At 51.4% G+C, this 20,021-nt stretch overlaps 1 protein-coding gene across 3 annotated transcripts in view; it reads right to left on the bottom strand.

The window, feature by feature from the left end:
* Window positions 1-17,656, bottom strand: part of SSBP3 (single stranded DNA binding protein 3) — a 154,633-nt gene extending 136,977 nt beyond the window's left edge. For 2 of the 3 annotated variants that reach the window (XM_045857335.1, XM_045857355.1), the window contains exons 1-4: window positions 17,171-17,656; window positions 16,091-16,163; window positions 15,806-15,867; window positions 13,088-13,172 (exon numbers count right to left, since the gene is read on the bottom strand). In XM_045857335.1, coding sequence (XP_045713291.1) covers window positions 13,088-13,172; window positions 15,806-15,867; window positions 16,091-16,163; window positions 17,171-17,226 — 276 coding nt within the window. In that variant the 5' untranslated portion in view covers window positions 17,227-17,656. The remainder of the gene's footprint in view (window positions 1-13,087; window positions 13,173-15,805; window positions 15,868-16,090; window positions 16,164-17,170) is intronic. The other variant, XM_045857346.1, reaches the window with a different exon arrangement.
* Between the last annotated feature and the right edge of the window lie 2,365 nt (window positions 17,657-20,021).

Here is a 20,021-nt window from a genome sequence, read left to right as displayed (position 1 = left end):
CACCCCTGTACACAGTGAGCTTGTCTCCTCACTGGAGTCTGTCTGCCACTGCCTGTGGCTTACTGGGTGCTGATCAGAAAAGCCCTCAGGGGGCAGACTGGGGGAGACGCTAAGAGGAACTCTAACTCAATGACTCCACTGCTTGGCGCTGAAATCCAACTTCTCCTTTAAAGCAAAAACAAAGCTGCCGAACATCAGGCCATCCTTCCTCCAAAACAGGAAGGACTTCCAACTAAACCTTGCACCAAAACCCAGCGCGCCCTCCAACTAAACCCCCCACCCCGGCAACCGCCCTGCAGAAGAGCCTTTTCACGTCATTTTCCTTCAAAACCAAAAACATAATTTATACACTGAGTGTCTTTCCTTTCCAAACCATTCGGAATTAGGGAAAGGGGGAAAAACACGTCTGTTTCCATTTGAAACTGTCAAAATTAGCATTCAGTAATTAAAAATCACACCCTTTCTCTTAATAACCTAACCAGCATGATACAATCAGGTTGTGCCAACTCTTTAATCTAATTGACTAATTACAGATTTTAATTTAGTCAGTTACTGAACAACTGTTGACAATTTGTTTTCATTAGGGACAGAACAGAATAAATATTTAGGCTTCTAGTCACAAAGACTCCTGCGATCAGCTCTCCGCTGTGACCCCAACTTCAGAGCGACTGGGGCTCCACGGACATCCTCAGACACAGGTGCGCACGGGGATCCCCAGCCCCCTCTCGGACACAGCCTGCACCACAGGAACTTTCCTACAGGACCCTCCCTGAGGCAAAATCCTTAAGTACGCACGGCGGCCTCCGTTCCCAAAGTATGGGCAATTCCCAAATTCACACACGTCACTCAAGAAATGGCAAACACTTAAATGTTGTGAAGAAAAATAAATTCAACTACATGTCACTGGCTTTTCAGCAACAAAATAAGTTAACAGTCAAAATAGGTTTATCTGCGTTCATCTCACTGAGGCAAACTGTCAGTGGTATCTTTTTTTTTTTTTAAAGACACACATTTATAGGTTTCTACTGAAGTGATCTAATTCTTTCAAAGCGTATTTTTTCCCCAAGGTCCCCATCTCCCAAAGTCATCCAAAAGTTTGTCAAAATATATAGTTCGGCTCAAGGAGTGGAGACCCAGATTCAAGTCCAGACTCCATTACTTAATGACTTCATAACCACAGGCTACGACTTCACTTCTCTGAGCCTCAGTTTCTTTTATCAAAGGAACAGGATAAAAACAGACTCTGCCTGGTAGAGTTATAGGGATTAAATACCGTAAGCATGCACAGTGCCTGCCTGCCCCAGGGCAAATCTGCAATAAACGCTGGTCACCGCTGTTTCACAGCCCAACCCAGCCACTCCAGAACAAAGCGAGAAGGAACCCCCTACGTTGCTAGACGGCTGTGAGGAGCACAGAGGTTAAGCCAGAGGTTCTCAGCCTGAGAACTCAGGTCTCCCGAAAATTTTAGGGACTCTGGAGAATTGCTGTTATTTTTTAAGCTCAGTAAGAATCAGGTCTGTCTCAATGGAAATGGAATCCAAATTTCCAATGTTTCCTTGTTGACTAGAATTCCACCAAACTGGTAGTAAGAAGCTCTGATTATTAGAAACTATACAGTTCTTCTTGTTCCTATTTCATCATCAAAATGAATAGTGACTGCCCTGACTGGTGTGGCTTGCTTGGTTGAGCGTCGTCCCGCAAACTGAAAGGTCACCAGTTTGATTCCCAGTCAGGGCACATGCCTGGACTGCAAGCCAGGAGCCCAGTTGGAGGTGTGCAATGCACTTCTCTCACATCAATGTTTCTTTCCCTCTTTCTCCCTCCCTTCCCCTCTCTCTAAAAATAAATAAATAAAATCTTCTTAAAAAATGGTGACTCAATGCATACAATCTATTTGTGAACAAAATATTTTCAAGCATCGAATCCTCAGCGGGTGACAGAGGATTACTAAAGAAGGCCTTGTCAGTGAAGAGATGGAGAAACTCTCCTTTAAGGTGTATGGGTCCAAAGCAGCATATCTTCTTCTGGGGTGAGGTCACAGAAAACCAGCCCAGCCCCTCAACCTGGGGAGAAGCAAAGCAACCCGCGGGCAGGGCTTGAGCTTGCCTGTGCCCCTCAGGGCCCACTTCCCACCCCAGTCCTGCCACCACCGGTACCAAATTACCCTGGGCTGGGCTGTGGGTCCTCAATGAATCAGGCAGTAAAGACATCAAATCTGGTATAATTCTTAGGGAGTAGTGAAGAGCACTTAATTTTAAGCCCACCTTCAACACTGCTGAATCCCTCCAGTGCCTCCGTTTCCTTAACTACAGTATAGAAAACTGGGACTTAACCCACAGAGCTGTTTTCAGTATGACATGAAATAAAACCTAAAGCACTTAGAGCAGTACCTGGCATTCAGTTAGCACTCGGTAACTGTTTGTTGCTGTATCAGTTCTTCCTCCATGAAATGGGAAGAAAATCCTGTTCCCTACACTGCCCAATAGGGTAAGAATGAAATAACACTTTTAAATGACTTGGCACATAGTAAGTGCCCAATAAATGCTTGCTGCCTTCATTCAATAAGGGATTCATTATTATTGAACCACAACACTGCAGTTTAGTAACTTATCCCTTAGCAAGAAACCACCACTCCGACTCCCAATAGCTCCAAGTTCCATGGAAAGATCATTGCTCCCTGAAACCAAGGGCCAGAGTCAAGCACCATGATTTTTACCAAGTCTCACCTCTTCAAGTTGCCCTAGATGAAGGTGCTGCTAGCAAAATAATGCCCAAGAAAGTACGTGGCGACAGTCAACTAGATTTAAGTTCATTTTCTGTAGCTTGGGGTCAGAATTGACTGAAGCACTCTGGTGATCAAGTTTTCTGCAATTCCCTATTCCACGCATTGCATGCTGACAGAAATTCACTGCGGTATTTAAAGTGGCAGCCATCACAACTAACTCAAATTGTATTGACTTCCCCGATGCTGAAATGCTCTGCTGAAACCATCAATTGGCCAATTCGGAGATAACGCGGTGGCTGAAATTCCCTGTCATGCTGTAAAATCCCCTTCTGAAGAGGCTCGCCAGCCCGGAGGTCCGCAGCTGTGGGCCAGCACTGCCTCCTGTAACACAAGTGGGCTCGCAGAGCGGGATCTGGCGGCAGCGCTGCCAAGAGCAAGGGCCTCCAGAGAGAGGATAACATTTTCTACTGGAAGCCTTCTAAAAGACAGCAAGAAAAGAAGGGCAGCATGCACACGCCCGGCACCAAGCCTGCCCGCTGGGCCGCCGGCCCCCCCCAGCACAGGCGGGGCGGCCAAAGCCACGGGAAGCCCAGGGCATCTCCCAAAGAAAGCTGCAAAATTCCTAACGGGTGGCACAGGCACCGGCGCCAGGCTCTTAAGTGGAGGTCTGCTAACGTCAGTGGCTGTCCCAGGAATCAGGAGCTGATTGGGCCACGGACTCACTGTGTTACCGCCCTATTCCAGGCCTCAGTCTCCCTACCTGTAACTAGGAAGGCTCCTTTTTTATACACGTTCCTGTGATTCAATGATCTGTTCACATTTCAAATTGCCTTCTCAAAAGGGAACCATTTACAAATGGTTTTCAAATGCTTTCACCTGACTTAAATTAAAAAGTCTTATTTCATATATTCTCATAACACAGACACACTAAGGCTCAGAGAGGCCAAATGACTTACCCAAGGCCATCTGAAAGAATCCCAACTTGAAACTTGAACCCTGGTCATCCAAGTCCAAACCCTGTGTACTGTCCATGGCACAAGCTTGGTCCCCATCGCCAACCACCGCAGAGCCAGGCACAAGGCAAGAATGCAGGACTCACATCCCGACAACCGACTGCCGCTCCAGCCCAGTCTGCAAAGCCACACTGTCCATCCCAAGAGAGTTGGCAAAGCTGAGGCTAACACCCCAGGCGTGGGGGAGGCCTGCCACCCCGGAGCCCGCTCTCGCAAACAGCCTTTTGTGACGGGAAAGGAGGATCAGAAAAAAACCTCAGACAGAGGCCACAGGGAGCAGCCAAGCTTCTTAAGGTCAGAGGACTGTGAAACAGAAGTGAAATGTCAGGCTCTTCACCCAAACACACAAAGAGCAGGGGACACAAAGCCTGCCCGGGAGCTATGCAAACAGCTGTCATCCAGAGGGGAAAGGGAATTTGGGAGGCTTGGCCAACCTGGGTCAGACAGGATGCTCTGAGATCCAGTCTCGAGATTCTCGCTGTGGCCAGAGCCTGAGCCCTGCAGATGTTCAGACAACACCCTCCACAGGGGGCCAGCACCCCAGCGCCCCTCTGCTGCAGACGGGCAGGAGTAGCTGCTCAAGGCCAGCCAGCAGGGACGAGTCACAGACTTCAAGTGGGAGTTACTGCTTACTCAGCACTCAGCAAGCATCTGCTGGCACCTTCCACGTGTGTTCAGTGCCCTAGCACTGTGGCAGCCAACCCCAAAGGCAGAGGTGCTGAGCACCCCCCAGGCACCACTCAGGAAGCAGAATGGGGAGATGACTCTCTCAAGAACCCTCAGAGGTGGGGATGATTCCCTCCTTATTACAGATCAGGGAACTGAGGTCAGCAATCGCTTGCCACTTTGCCTCAGTCATCCATCCTGCAGGTCCCAAGATTCAATCTCAGCCTCTCCAGTCTAGTGGCTTTCGAAGTTTAGACTGAGATCCACAATAAGGCAAATTTCACATCACAACCCAGGGCACACATTCATTTATAGGCACACATAAGTCACGGAAAACAAGTTTCCCGAATTAACATTTATGTTTACTGTCTGTGATACAGTTGTTTCATTTTCTGTCATTACCAACCTGACCCACTATGCTGACTTCACGAGGCACTAACACTAACGGGTCCCAACTCGGTTTGTGGAGCAATGGGTCACCATGCGCCGCCTGTCCATCTCCATCAAAATGTGTGCTTAACACGCCCGATTCCTGGGCAGCAACCAAACTCTTCTCTTTTCTCAAGGCCCAGGCTGCAGCTCACCAACCCCAGGGTCTACTCAGGATTCCGCAATGGCCCCAGGAGTGGGAGAGCAGAAAGGCACAAAGATGCCCTCAGGAGCTTCCAATCTAGAAGGAGGAAGGGAAGAGATACAACCTTGACCCAATCAATCACTCTAATTCCAGGAAGCAAGTAGCAAATGCGTAAGAAAGACACCACGTTCTTGGGGGAAGAAGGAGAGAAGCAGGTGTTCCCAGGAGGGTGGTCCTGGCAGGCCTGGTGGGGGCAGCCACATTCCAGGCTGGCATCTGCTTTACAGAAAGGATGGTTGGCACAGAAACAAAAACACCCATTCTCAGGTGGAGCAGCACCAAGTAGGGATACAGGGAAGGGTCAGAGGGGGCTGGGGAAAGCTCCAGACCCCTAGAGCAAGAGAAGTGGCTGGAAAAGGAGAAAAGGGACACTGACTGACTGACTAACACAGGCCAAGCGCTGGCGAGGAACGTCCACACACACCTTGTCTCATCCTCACAAGCATAGGGGGCTAGTAAGGAGGCTGTGTATTGGACCCCCACCCCCACCTCAGTCAACTGAATGAACTTGGAGAAAGTGGATTCGCACCTAGGGACCTGGGGAACTAACCAACATGTGAACAAGCCAATGACGGCTCATGTTTCACACATCTCACACCCAAAGCCCCTGCTGCCACCCACTCTTGGCCATCAGAGAGCCAGAATTCACTCCAGGGCAAGTGAGATAATAATTGTAGCACATGTTTATACAGCACTCACACTGTTCCAGGCACCATGTGCGCTGTGTATGCGCTGTGTGTGTGTATGTACACATACACATTGACTCATTTGATCTTCAGGACAACCTGATGAGGCAGGTGTGCTCTGTTAACCCCCTGTGGCCTAAGGAAACTGAAGCACAGAAAGGTTAAGATGCCCAAGTCTGCACAGCGTGTGAGTACGGCACTGGGAAAGGAACAAGTCCTGCATCCTACTGGGTTTGCAGGCTGGAGTCCTACTGGTGACATCAGATGAGGCACTTTCCTCTGCAGGCCTCAGTTTACCTACTTGTATGATGACTAGGTGACCTCCGTTTCCATTAGGTGCAACCCTGCATTAAACACACTGCCCAGCCACCACCAGGGGTGGGACTGTTCACCTACTCCTGGCACCTGTTCTGACTCTGCATCCGTCTCTCCAAAGAACAAAATCATTCTGCAGAAGTGCTGTTAAGCACTTAGCGCATCCTGAGCTGCACTTCTTTCTTCGACTACACTGCGCAGAGCAGGCACTCCGTGGTAGGACTGAATGAACACCCCAAAACTTGGCAGTATCTTCTGCTCCTGGCCTGGGAGCCAGCTGACCAACACCTGGGAAAGCAAAGGAGCAAGTAGCCAATGCACCCAGAACCGGTTTCCCATGGACCTTCCCCAAGCCCACCTTCTCCTTCAGGCCCCTCTTTGGAACGCCCCACTCAGTCAGAAAGTCAGATGAGGCCCGAGGCTGGCCAGAGCAGCATACACCCTGAGAGGACAACGACAAGATCCCGCCAAGGGGCTTTCAATCCTGTTGGTCCCTATAAACACTTACACAGCACTTCACAGCACAAGAGCCTTCCTCGCCTTTCTCCCAGCCACCCCCACAGTGGGCTGAGCAAGGCTGACCCTTTGCACCTGTTTCACAGTCACTAGAACAGACCTCCAGAAGTGAAGCAAAGCCCCTCCCCAGCTAACAGGTGGGAAGCTGAAATTTGAATTCAGATTTCTGCTGATGCCAAGTGGCCAGCCCTCTGGGTCTCACCATTTAGCTATGTAGCAGCCACATGTGGGGTTGGGACAGGACCACTCTGGCCAACGCAGATAAGGGGTGCAGACATCTCAGGGAAGCATTTATCAGCGCCAGCCTGTGGTGGGACGCCTGCCCTGCCCTGTGCAGGGGTGTGGGGGTGAGAGCAGACAGCTGGGATGGAGGGAAGACTCCAGGACACGTCGGGGGAGCCCAGGGACCAGAGGGCATCACCGGGAAACTCCACCACTGTCCAGTTCCCCAGGTCCATTTGTTCTCCCAGAGAAACATGCTATTGTTTCCATGATAATAAAAGTTTGGGGCGAAAACTTTTAGAGCTGTAAAAGAGAAAGGAATAACTTCACCAAGTACTAGCCACCAAGAGACAACCATTGTGTGTGTGTGTAACTACTTAATCCTCATGACAATCACGCAAAGGAACCACCACTTCCCCACTTTAGGAATGGGGAAACTGAGTCCCTGAAAGTCCACCCTGCCAGGAAATGACAGAACAAAGACAGGGCTGAAGTATGCACCCCAGTTGCTAGTCAGAGCCCACACCCTTCAAAATCTAGAGGATTCAAGGCTCAGGAAATTTTTTTAAAATATAGTATTCTTTTTAAAGCATAACACTGAGAGAAACATTCCTAAAACTCATCTAACCAAGGCTACGGAAAACCCCATCACCCTGGCGAGTGAGAAACAGTCAGTATTGTCCGTCTGCTGTAAGCTCCATGCAGCATGTATTACAGAGTGTATGTGCATCGTCTAATGCACTTGTGCCATGGTCAGAGTTATTACCAAGCTGAGAAAGATTAATTTTTCTAAATACTCTAAACCCTAGACACTGTAATAAAGGCTACAGCTAGTGTAACATTTCTGTTATCTCTGCTGACAGACCCTCCAGCGCACACACCTCCTTTCTGCTTCTCCCTCTTCAGACTTAAGCGCACACACATCCACCCGCAGAGCTGGGAAGGTCAAGGGAAGGGGGCGAGGCGGCTCTGGCCTGAGGCCCCCAGTGGACAGCCTGCCTCCCTTGGAAAACTAAGACGACCTAAGGGACGCTGCAGGGAGAGCCGGGTGTCTCCCAACTCCCTCAGAACAGCGGCTGGCACAGAGCTGGCTCTCCATCCAAGTTTGCAAATGCTTAGCTAACAAGGATGGCATTATGCAAAGACTGGTGTGCACAGCCAGTCTTGGAGTTCAAATGAAGTGACCACTGCCAAAAACTTTGTTTGGGTCCCCACCGCTCCCCCCGTCTCACCTCCCGCCTTGAAATAAAGGGCAAGGATTTGCAATTTGGGGTCTTGCTGCCACTTGAAACCCATTAAAGTGGCCGTATTGCCTGGGTTCTGGCAAAATGCAATTCCAGTTACTCATTTAGTGTTTAATTAACTACCGATGGAGGAGTCTGCCAGCCTCCGGGGGTCAAGAGGAATTGCAGCAAGTGGGGTGGGAGCCTGAAGAAAGGACACAACACGAAGTCTAAGCTCCAAGGGGAGCGGGGACAGAAACAACTGTGTGTGTTTTGTTTCCATAATCTGCCACACAAGGGTCAGAGCCAAAGGCAACTCCGTGAACTCATCAGAACCTCTGAGCAGACAGCGATGCTGGCTTATCGCAGGGGAGAGCGCTCCCCCAAGCTACCCAGAGCCCAGCTGCAGCCTCCTCCTCCTCCCGTTCCTGCCCGAGCTGCCACCTTCTCATGCCCCTGCTCCCACAGGCTCTGGCAGGCGTGGACACTCCCTGCCTGGCAGGAACCTCAGCTCAGCACATCCAAGGAGAGCCCTCTCAAATATCACTTTGCTATTTCAAACCCACCAAGGACGCTGGACCCCTGCCATGGAGCCACAAATACCTCTGCTCCCATGCACGCCCAGGACTCTTAACCAACCTGCCTGGAGAACCAGCCTCACAACAGGGGGCACAGGGGTCAGCAGAGTCCCTCTGGGCAGGAGCACCGGGGCAACGGAACCAGCCCCACAGAGAGAGGCTGACTCGGGCTCATACGGCAGAGGTTTTCAGAGTAGGGAAACTGAGGCTCAAGGCCCACATGGTCATGGAACTCTATCTCCACTACAAACCCAAGTTCTTCACTGGGAAATCACAAAAGGACTTTGGAATTTAGGGCAGCAGTCCGTGCACCTCCTGAAATCACGCACAAAGTCTCCTTTGTGGGGGGACACATGTATTTTATGGAAGGAAACGCCATAGCTTTTATCACGTTTCCCTGCCAAAAGGGCTGGCGCACCATAACAAACCCCCTTCCCAGGGCTCAGGCCTCACCTCTGCCAGGACTCTGCAACTCCCCTCTCAGGAACCTGGGTTTCATTCTGCCCTAAATTCACTTCTTCAGTGAAAATGTGTGGGCACACTTTGAGTCAAAAATATACTCCTTCCCTCCACCCTTTGGCCACAGGCCCTTGGCATCTGAACTCTAAGCATCTGAACTCTAAGCCTCAGTTCCCTCATCTGTAAAATGGTGACGAGACTTAATAAAACCTACCACAAAGGCAGCAGTGAGACCAGACCACAACCACACACTGAAGAAGCATTATGAGAAGTGCAGCGACATGAGCTATGCACAAACCCATCACTGCCCTCCAGTGCCTTCCACTCAAAAGACGCCACTTCACGGACCTTATCTACTCCCTTCAGTTCTCACCACCAAAAGGAAAACACAAAATTAGCTCCCACAAGGAGGGAAAGGACTGCTGGTGGTTGAGAAGGCACCTAGGACATTTCTCACAACCACGCAGACGCTGGAGGAGGTGAAGGTACAGAAGAACGCCAGCACAGCACTCGGCCCACAGCGAGAGAGACACAGCAGGCAGCTGGGAGCGGCCACTCCACAAAGGGCCAGAACCCAGACAGTGGCATCTAAGAAAACCCACTGGGACCCCAAGGGCTCTCATCACCACTCCACAGTCACTGTTCCAGCCAGAGAGGAACAACAAGGAAACCACAGGCAGGGTCCCTGTGAGCCTCCATCCATGGCCTCAGAGCTCTTCTGGCTTAAAAGAAACTAATTTCCAGAAAAGTCCACTCCAGGTACCAAATCCCCCAATGCTCCACAGATACATGTGGTCAACAGCAGGGCACTCGGGCTTACGAACAATGAGCCAAGAAACCTGAAGTTGCCAGATGTGTGGGGGAAAATAGACTGTGACTCAAATAAAAACTCACCAATTCAAAGAAAATTTAAACCTCCTCCCTGCTGAGTCATACAGCTCATTCCAGGCCCTATAGCCTGGCCTTGACCTGAGAAGAGCCTTTGAGAAGGCCCTGACCCATCAGGAAGAGGAGACGACCTGCCAGGAACACAAAGCCATTTCCCTAAGAAAGCTGAGACCAGGATCTTGTGAATGGACAGCGGTCCTTTCCAGCCACTCAGGAGTGAGGCACCCACCCCATCCCTGCCCAGCGAGCACCCACCATGCCCTGAACCTGGTACCTGAGCTAGCAGGACTCACCCACAAACCATGAAAATCTCTAAATCTCCTTGATCGAAAATGGATATTCCACTTTATCTTCTAAAAAGGATTTAAAGTAACTAGTTAACCCACATAAAATTGCCTGGCTCAAGATCACCTGGCAAAAATGAACATCATCCAGTATTCCATTGATTGTTCCAGACCAGGCTACTTACTGACCCCAAATTACCTATTTTTTCTTACCCACATAGTTCCTTACTCCTTCATTCAATTAGCATGCATGCCTACTATGTGCAGGATACTGTGGGAGCTACAGAGATGAACAGCTCTGTGGACAAATGGTCTCTGCTGCAGAAAAAATTAATAAGCTGTGGTTGGAAAGACAAACCTGAACGAGAAGTTAGTCAGAACAGGTGCGGACAAATGATGCCACAGACCTGTGAGCCAAGCCTTGGCGTAAAGAGAACCGATTCTGGAGTCAGTTCTGACCTGTGTTTAGATCCTAATGCTACCCCCTACCAGCTATGAATTAGTTAGTCTCTCTGTGCCTCAGTTTCTCCACCTGGAAAATGGAGTTAACAACGTGCCTTCTCTCACAGGGTCACCGAACCTGTACCACTCTGCACAGGTACCCAGCACATGGAAAGCCACCAACAAAGGCTTTGTATAGGTGGTTTTAATAGACACTGCAATCAAGGAGCAATCCAGGTGTGCAGAAACTACCGTGCAAGTCCTCCAGGACGGAGAACTGAGAAGATGGATAGGATGTGAGTGGGTATAGGAAGCACGCATTCCAGCCAGGAGTCCAGAAAAAGGTTATAGCAATAACTCAAGTAAGAAGTAACATGGGCTAACTAGCTAGTAGCCATGGGAATGGAGAGAACACAAGAAGATTTGAGAAGGACAAAGACAAAAAGAGTGTTTCTTTTCTGAATTTTCTTAAATAGTTCTTAATTTTTCAAGTAGCCTGTCTTCTCTGCAATTCAGTGCTACCTCTTAACTCCTTCCCAGGGGAGCCGATCCTTTCCGGTTCCGTTCATCACGCCGTCCCTCCTCCCACGTGACCTGACTCTCTGGGCACAGAACAGTAAGCAGATTCCAATCCAAGAAAAAGGGTCTGGACCCTAAAACCTGGGCCTCAGTGTGACCTCATCTCTTGGTTGCAACTTCTAAACGTCAACACGAGCCTCAGAAATCCCGACTGCCGCTCACGCCTCAGTCCGTCACCGGAAGCAAACCCGGGCGAGCGCTCGCCGCCATGTTGTTCCGAGGCGGCAGGCCACACCACAGACCGCCAAGGGGCAGCTCACGTTATGCACCGGAGTGCTCGCTTAGTCAGAAATCACTAACGTGGCTGAAAAGATAACTTCAAAAAATAGCACAGGTACCTGTGTCAAGTGATGGACTTGAAACAGGCACACCTGCCCATCGCCCACCCCAAAATAAAACCATTTGCATAGCAGTCGAAGACTGGCCACACAGGAACTGGCTGTCTATAGGCTGAAAAAAACAAAACAAAAAACACAAGACTTTTTTACTAGGCAGAAAGGTCAAATTCACCAACTATTTTTCTATGGCTGATGTACTTCCTAGCCTCCTCCTCCGACCTCCAGGTCAGGAAACCCTATGATCACCACCACGGATTTTCCCAGAACCACATCACAAGTAAAGGAGTCTCCTCACCTTTCACTACTAAAAGGTTACCAGGCCCTAAGTACCATTTGCCAGCTTCTCATTTTCAGCCCTAGAGAAGGCATGAGAACCGGTCAATTCCCTCAGCATTCCACTCCAAGGGCTTTAACTGTTCAGTCATAGCAGAATTTCATCACATTGAATAGTCTCAAAACCAGGCAGCCTCCGGCTGAGTCTGTAGCTCCTCGTATTACAGGAGAAATTTTTACCATGAAGATATTCGTGGTGATGGGGTTTGACCACTTGTGAAACTCAACCAAGACAGGGTCTGGTCTCCTAGGCCAGTTTCAAATTCTGCATGCAGGGGACACAAATGACCTGACCAAATAGGTATGCCCTGATGCCACTGAAAAAAACAACTTCCATGCCCCAGAGTTTGGGGACCAGTTCCTCTCCACTTCATGCAGACGTGTAAGACAAAAGAGATCACGCCTCTTACATGCCCACACGTACACACAGACAGGTACACACTTAACCTTCCTGTAGAAGGTTAAGACCAATGCCAAGCAGACTGGAAGGAGGCTGGGAAGATCTTCAGATACTTCCCCTTCCACCTTCCCTAAAACATCCTAACTAACATTTCACCTGATCGTAAAGTCTGACACCAACTCAGGTTTGGAGTCCAGTTTTTTTTTTGGGGGGGGGGGGGAGGCAACCAATTGATGTTTCTCTCCCTCCCTCTCTCCCTCCCTCCCTCCCTCTCCCTTCCGCATTCTCTAAAAATAAATAAGTAAAATCTTAGAAAAGAAAAAGAAAAATCATTCCCTGGAAAGTAATGCGTGAGTGCAATTCACCAAATTCTCACACAACATCCCTTCTACTCCAAAATACAAGTTTAACACTTGCTTTTTTTATTTTTTGGTTGTGGTCCATTTTTTCTTAAACCAACACCAAAGAGGCTCAGTCCCCTCCCAGCTAACTGTCCACTCTGAACATAAACCTCACACAGTTGAACCCTGCTCAACGCCACTTAATTCTCCAGATAGGTATCTACACACTCTTTTGCATAATTACAACATTATGAAATACCGTTCACCAAGTCAGAATGGTGCTGGAGGAGGGTACAGGGCGAGGGCAACAGGAAGATGGGCAGAAAAGAAAGTCAAGGAGAAAACAAAACCCACTGCCAATTGGCCGTGTATTTGCGTTCAGTCCTAAAGAAGTTAGAGCTATCCAACCCTGTAATTATTGCCAGGATTAAAATTTTGTTACTCACGTAATCATGAAAGGCTTTTGCTTCACTTGAATGTTCACAAGTGTCTCGCCTTTCAGGAGCTGCACAGTAAAGGTCCCAAAATACACTGCAAGTTGAAAAATAAAATGAGATCGGGTTACTAATTATGACTTGTGTACACAACGGCAAGCGCACAATGTGCGGTGCTAGCAGCACCGCATCTCCCAAAGGTCCAGCCCCCCCTTTCTAGCCTTCGCTGGGCAAACGCAGCCCAGAGATCACCACGGACCCAGCCTCTTCTAGAAAGCCAGCTATCTGTAATGAGAGCAATGACCCTCATCTATCAAGCACCTACTGTGTGCTAAAACGCCTTACACCTGTGATTTTCTGCCTGTGATTACCACAGTGCGGAAGACAGATTTACCCCCACATTAGCCAGGGGCACTGAAGCCCACACAGGTTAGTGCAGCCCACCCACGGACACAAGAGGCCCAGACTGCACAGGTAGGAATCTGGATGAGAATCCGTGCACCTCCGTTTAGGCTCCTTTTACCGTCCCCAACCCAAAAGGGCTGCATTCAGTTAAAAGGTTAAACTGTCAAAGTCAGGGCTATGATTCACATGCAGAGCAAACTGGGTGACTCTGCCAATAAAGGAAACCTACAGGTTCTTAATCCAGGAACTCATGCCCCCATCCCTCCCACCTCACCCCCACTCTCAGCAAGGACCCCCCCGCCAAGGTATTCTTATGCAAGAACCACTCCACCCCATCCCAACAAAGAACAAGTATCAATTAGTCAAAGGTCAACCAAATATCTTGTTCTTTCATATTGGAAGAGAAAGCCCCCCTCAGAGAGGCACTGTCCACCAGTCCCGCAAGGGGAGGATCTGGTGTCGGGGAGAAGGCATTGATATCCCTGCCTCGGCCCCTCCAACACTTTGTTGCATGAGACCAGGTATACAAGCCCTTCGTTGACCGGGAAAGCCCTATGCAACCAGGGGATACTCAACGTATTACCAAGAAGCCTTGTAAACCCTGTTCAGGTCAGGAGCCCAAGGCCCAGGGATAGGAACTGACCAAAGGATAAATGAGGCACCAGAGTGGAAGTTTGGATCCCAGGCGAGTACTCCTGCCCCTGCTGTGCACAGCCAGCGCAGAAGGAATCATCTCAACCGCCAGCTCTGCCAGCCATCAAGGTGTATGAATAACATAGCCTGCCCCTCTCTGGATCAGCTCCGCCACTTCCTCCCACCCCAAAAGCCATGGTCATTTGCTCGGTGTCAAATCATGAGGCACTTTCTAACTAACAAGACCACAGCCAGACCCACCACTGCCTGAGCCCAGAACCACAGACAAGGGCTGGAGAAGTTTCAGGGAGATTATGGATAAAACAAGAAAATCAGCGACTTCCACTAGCTGCAGAGGGAGGCTCAAGAACATTCCTTGCTATCCTCTGAAGCTGCACATATTTGATTAACTCTTTCACACACTAAAGATTGCTAACACTACAAACTCCCCAACTCCTTCCAAGTAACTTTTACTCATAAGCTAGGTTTCTGCAAAACCTGTGATGGTCAGACCCACCAACCTCATCCACAATCCTCTCCAAAACCCCCCACAGAAAACCCATCACCCACTTCAACAGGCAGAATCCTTCCGTCACACCAGATGCCTACATCACTGGCAGTAGTGAGGTTGGCAGAAGTAATTAAAAACTCATTTTCCCTGCCTAAGGTAGAACAAACATTTCACCCCCCTTTATTTCAAAGAGACCTGGAACAGTAACCTGAGCTGGTGGTCAGGTAAATGCACTAAGATCCCAAGACATGGCACTCCCGTTTTCCTGAACTCCACCAAAACATCAAAAGCCACTGTGCTTTCTTTTCCTTTTCAAAAGGATGTCAAAGACTCCACCGATCAAGCGCACAAAACACCCAGGTCTTCCTTGTACTGCAACTGACTCCCGCTGACCTTAAGCCTCCCTCCTACCAGCAGGCAAACCGAAGACAGACTCAGGTGGTCCCACGAGCAGGGTCCAGGAGCCTGAGAGAGGGTCACATATAAGAGAGCCCCTAACTACCGACTGCAGGCACTCTGTGAGGTCGACAGCGACAAGTTAAGGTTTTCAGTAAAATGAAACTTTGTGGTTTTAGGGATGCTGGGGGTGGGGTGGGGTGGAGGGAGAGCCCACAGAGCAGAGGAAGGTCCAGTCAGTCTGAATCAGTATCTTTAAAGGAAGTGGCAGCCCCTTCTTGCTCTTTCTCAGGGTGCCGTGGAAAAGGTCCTGGTAGATTCTCATTCCCATTACCTTTCTTTCTCTCTCAAGGATCTGAGTGTACAGTTTAAAAAAAATAGATAGACCAGTTGTAAAACAGACCTGGTATCCCCTCCACCCCGCCCCACCCCCCAACTCCCTCTAATTAAAGCAGCATGCAGAATTGACAAAAATCCTTCAAGGTTTTTTTTCAAGCCTGCCTAGTGGACAGGAGTGAGATGGAAAAGTAAGGAGTTTCTATCCACACAGTAGACATGATTTAGTAGGCTTTCAACAGAAAGGAAAAGAGGAGGCAAAAACTTTAGGCACCAGCCTCTTCTGCCCTTTTCCCCCTTCACGGATGCCGGTCTGAGGGCCCAGAGGTGCGAGCTCTGTGCAGTGCTGAGGGTAAGGCAGGGGGTCTGCTCCAGGCTGCCTGTCTTTGCTCACTCGGACCCGGGACTCAGACAAAATACACATACACAAGATTATCACACAAACTTACCACCACCACGAGTGCAAAAACCCAGGCGGTTCTCCCAGCGTGATGTTTTTTTCCCATCGAATCTAGAAAGTAGAGATCAGAGATAGCTTACACGAGCAGAGAGAAGGGTTGGGCTGGGGGCTTCTCAGAACCAAAAGGTTGTGAAGACCAACTAACAATAAATGCCAAAAGGTGATAAAAATTCAAAATGGTGGCCACAGTGACTGCTCCTGAAAACAAAGGCTCTAAGAATGGTGGGGAGGAGGGGGTGTCAAAAAATTGGATGATGGGGGGAGTTCCACTCACCTCTGACAAGAAGGTCTGTGCAGATTTCTGTGCTCCTACGTGCAGCAAATATTCGTAGACGTATAAAGCTAACCTGGAAAGTAGGCAGGGGGCATAGAAAGAGAGAGGTGTCAAACCACAAGGAGCAGTTGCTCCTGGCCCTTGCCAGCCGGCTTCCAGCCCTGTCTGCGCTGTCCCATTGTGGCCCTGACCAGAGGTGAGCAGCTACCTCGGCCTTGCCTGAAGCCGCGAATGGGAGTAGCTAGGGGCTGAATATCAGGAGACGCCTTCTCTCAAGTCATGGGGCCCGAAAAACAGCCCCCAAACTTTAACTTACAAGTGGCGTCAGAACCAAACCCACTTAACTCTCTCAAACTCAAAAGCCACCCGATCCCAAAGCCTCCTTCCTTTTCGAGACCCACTCCTTGCCACCCTCTCCCCAGCTTTGAGGGTCCGGGATACTCAGTCCTGGACTCCGGGGTGCTTGGTGAGCTCTGGAAAAAGCAGTAAAGCCCGCCGTCACTACCTCCCCCCACAAACAACTGTCCCCCAAGCCTAGGGCCAAGCCGGCGCCGCCGTCCCTGCCTAGACCGGAGCCCCGGAGGGCACGGGACCGGCGGCGAGACCGAGGGCAGGGAAGGGAGAACGCTCCCAGCCGAACAAAGCCCCCAGCACGCACTCCTCACACCGCGGGCGGACAAAAGGAGCCTTCGGGGCTGCAGAAGCCACGCGCCCCCTGCCCGCGCCCGGTGGGCAAAGTGCGGCCACCGCGACGAGCGCTCCGAGTGGGGCTGCCATCCCGGCTTGCTCACGGGACCTCGCCCACCCCTCATCGCCGGCCCCCATGCCCGGCACGCCCCGCGGCCACCAAGTGCCCCCTCCTCCGGCAGCGCCTCCCGCCGCCCCTTCCCCGATGCCCCAACCTCTGCCGGATCCCAACAATGGGCTCTCCCACGCCGCCGCCGCCGCGGCCTCGGGGACCGGGCCAGGCAGGCGGCGTCGGGGCCCGGGGCGCAGCAGCCCCCACCCACCCACCTGCCTCCGCCCGCCCGCTCGCCCACCCGCCCGCAGCCCGGCGGCCACTTCGAAAATAAGGCTTACTTTTCTCGAGCCTGCCCGTCCGAGGGCACCGCCGAGCCTTTGCCTTTGGCAAACATGTTTTGCAGAGAAGAGGGCACCGAACCTTGCCGCCGCCGCCGCTACCGCTCCGGCTGCTCCCGAGCTGCCCCTCGCTCCCGGCCCCCTCCCCGGCGCTCGCCCGCTCGCTCGCTCGCGCTCTCCTAGCCGCGCTCCCCTCCCTCCCCCCCAGGCGCTGGCTCCGCGCTCTTTCCAGCTGTCAAAGCGTCAGCCCCGGCCGCGGCCCCATCGCCCTGGAACTCCTCCCGCGCCGGCTCGGCCTGGGGTGCCGGGGCCGCCGCCGCCGCCGCTCGCCCGCCGGCCCGGCTGCCCGCTGGCTCGCTAGCGCGCCCGCCCGCCCCGCTCCGCCTGCGCCGCCCTCTGCGCCTCCAGCACCGCTGCCGCCGCCGCTGCCGCTGGTCTACTTGGAGCTCAACCGAACGTGGCTACCCCGGCGAGGGAGCGAGGCGGGCGTCAACGTCCCGCGATTGATAGCCGCTCCGGCCTATAGGCGCGTGGGGGCGGGCCCGGGGCGGCCCGGGAGGGACGCCCTGTCAGCGCCCAGCCACGGCAGTCCCCGCTGCGGCCACCTCCGTGGAGCCGCTGCCCGTGCTCCTGCGGGGGGACCGGGGGTTGCGAGCCTCTTTTCTGTAGATGTGGAGAGGGGACACGAATCAGAATGGGGGAACTCTGGTCTCCCGACCCCAGCGAGGATGGGTTTTAACCAGAGCTCTCCGTGGCGTGGACCATCGGGGTTGGGCGGGGGGGGGGGGGGGCGCTGCGGCAGTCTCGGAGGGGAGGGGGCGCAGACCCCTAAACCGGGCACCGCCGTCTCCCTTCCGCTACGTCCCTCTCTTGTCTGCCCCTCATTCCCCCAGCTACGGCCCGCGTCGGCCCAAGCCTTATCTCCCCCTCCCCTTCGCCGGTTCTCCCCCTGGGTTCCGACACTGACCACCCCTTCAGATTACAACCCGGCCCCTCCGGCCGCCGAGACGCCAGCACCCCACCCCCGGTCCTCCCTCTCTCCCAATCTGGTTTCCGAGCGCCTGGCCTGGGGTTCCACGCTGCGAGCTAGGCGGCTGGAGCGGGCGCGGAGGCGCGCGGCTGCTCCTTTACTAGATCATTAAAATACTTTGGAAAGCCCCAAAGTGGAGCCGCGCGAAAATGGCCCTTGGCTTGCTTTGGGGAGCCTGGGGAAGGGGACAGGGAACTTGGGCTAAGATAAGGGAGAGTGATTGCCCCCTAATTTCCAAGATCGGACAGCACTGGCAAGTTAGCCTTTGACTTGGAGAGACAGTGTCATTCTGGGGTGGGGGGGTCACCTGGGTGCCCCGCGACGTAAAATGCGCGCCACAGAAATCTGCAAACTTCAAATAAATGGATCTAAATTGGGGAGTGGGTAACGAGAGTCAGGAATGGGGGGAGGGGAGCTTCCATTGTCAGTGACCCAGGTGTACAATGGGAAATTGAAGGGAGGCTGGCAGAGTGACCCAGCTATTTGCTACTGACTCTTTCTACCCACACCGAGAACCCTGAGGACACTGTGAGTCCCTCATTAGAGAATCTTTAAGACCAGAAACCAGCGAAATAGGGAGGACGCCCCCATTTTCAGAATGCTTTTAGAGCGCGGTTCTCTTTAAATGTGATAAAACACTGTCTGCACTGTCTCTTTAAAAGAGTCAAGCAGAAAAAGCTGTGTAAGCGCTGATTGGCTGCCTGTTTGGATACATCTTTAGGGGAGCCTTGAAACTGTTAGCCTAGGTTGATTTTTTTTTTTTTTACTGCGCTGTTCCAATAAACAAGTAACGCCCCTCCCCCTAACATGCCTAGCTCCAAACAATTAAAGGGTAGGTCAGTGTCCTGGGGAAAACACGTTTCGAGTAAGAAAACTCAGAACTAGATTTCAAGAAAATAAAGAATAATTCCCTACCATTAAAGTTTGCTTATTTTGATCTATAGAAGAGAGAAAAGGGGCTTTTAAAAGAAATGCCCCGCAGCAAACAGATCTGCGTTGGTTCAGGAAGGAGGCACTGGATGCATTTTTGGAATAATGTTCTACTCAATGTAACAGCCTCCCTAAATTAGAATACAGCCAGGCCCTAGGGACGCCTCTGTTCTCTGCCGGGACCTGGAGCTCTCAGGAGAAGAGGACAGAAAAAGGGAAACACAGAACCCTAGTCTGTGGTTGACTCTGCTTAGCTCCTAGTTTGAAGGTTGTTTTGTGAATGAGAGAGATATGGTGGTTGGGAGAGAGTTGAAATACAACGATAAGGGAGAGAAGGAAATAATTACAGTTATTTTTTCCCCTAGGCAGTTTAATTTAACAGGGCTAACTTAAGGTACCATAGAGCCCACACTAATTAAATTGGCCTGCTCATACCCTTCCCCTGGACTTCTATTTTTGATGGGCTAGGAATGGCCAGGGATGGCTTGTCAACAGACTGACTCACAAGAAGCCTGACTCATCTTGGGTTTGCAAGGCCCACAAATCGTGAGTACTTGTTAGGTCCTGGCAAAGGAAAATACTGCCCTTCTCTGGCCCATCTAATCGTGGACACTACCAAATTGGCCATGCCCTGTCTGCGCTAGGGCTGCAGCACAGGCGTATCTGTCTGTGCACCATTTTCCTCATCTGTCAAATGAGAAGGGGGTGAAGAGATCTTTACTATCTCTTGAGAGCCTCTGGTTCTGTGATGCTGATTCCCCCCCCCCCCCCGCCAAAAAAAAAGGACTAGCACCTCCTTCCAGAGGCTTTGGGGCAATTAGAGAAGGGTGGCTTTGGGGAAACCTGTGTCAGGCACGCTGTCCCTTTGCTGGGCCTTCACACAGAATGACA

This window comes from Phyllostomus hastatus, unplaced genomic scaffold (genome assembly GCF_019186645.2).
Source record: "Phyllostomus hastatus isolate PE091 unplaced genomic scaffold, TTU_PhHast_1.1 phas_contig_147, whole genome shotgun sequence".
Lineage (NCBI taxonomy): Eukaryota > Metazoa > Chordata > Mammalia > Chiroptera > Phyllostomidae > Phyllostomus > Phyllostomus hastatus.
The sequence above is the reverse complement of the archived record's forward strand: the minus strand, read 5'-3'. Positions and strand labels throughout refer to the sequence as shown.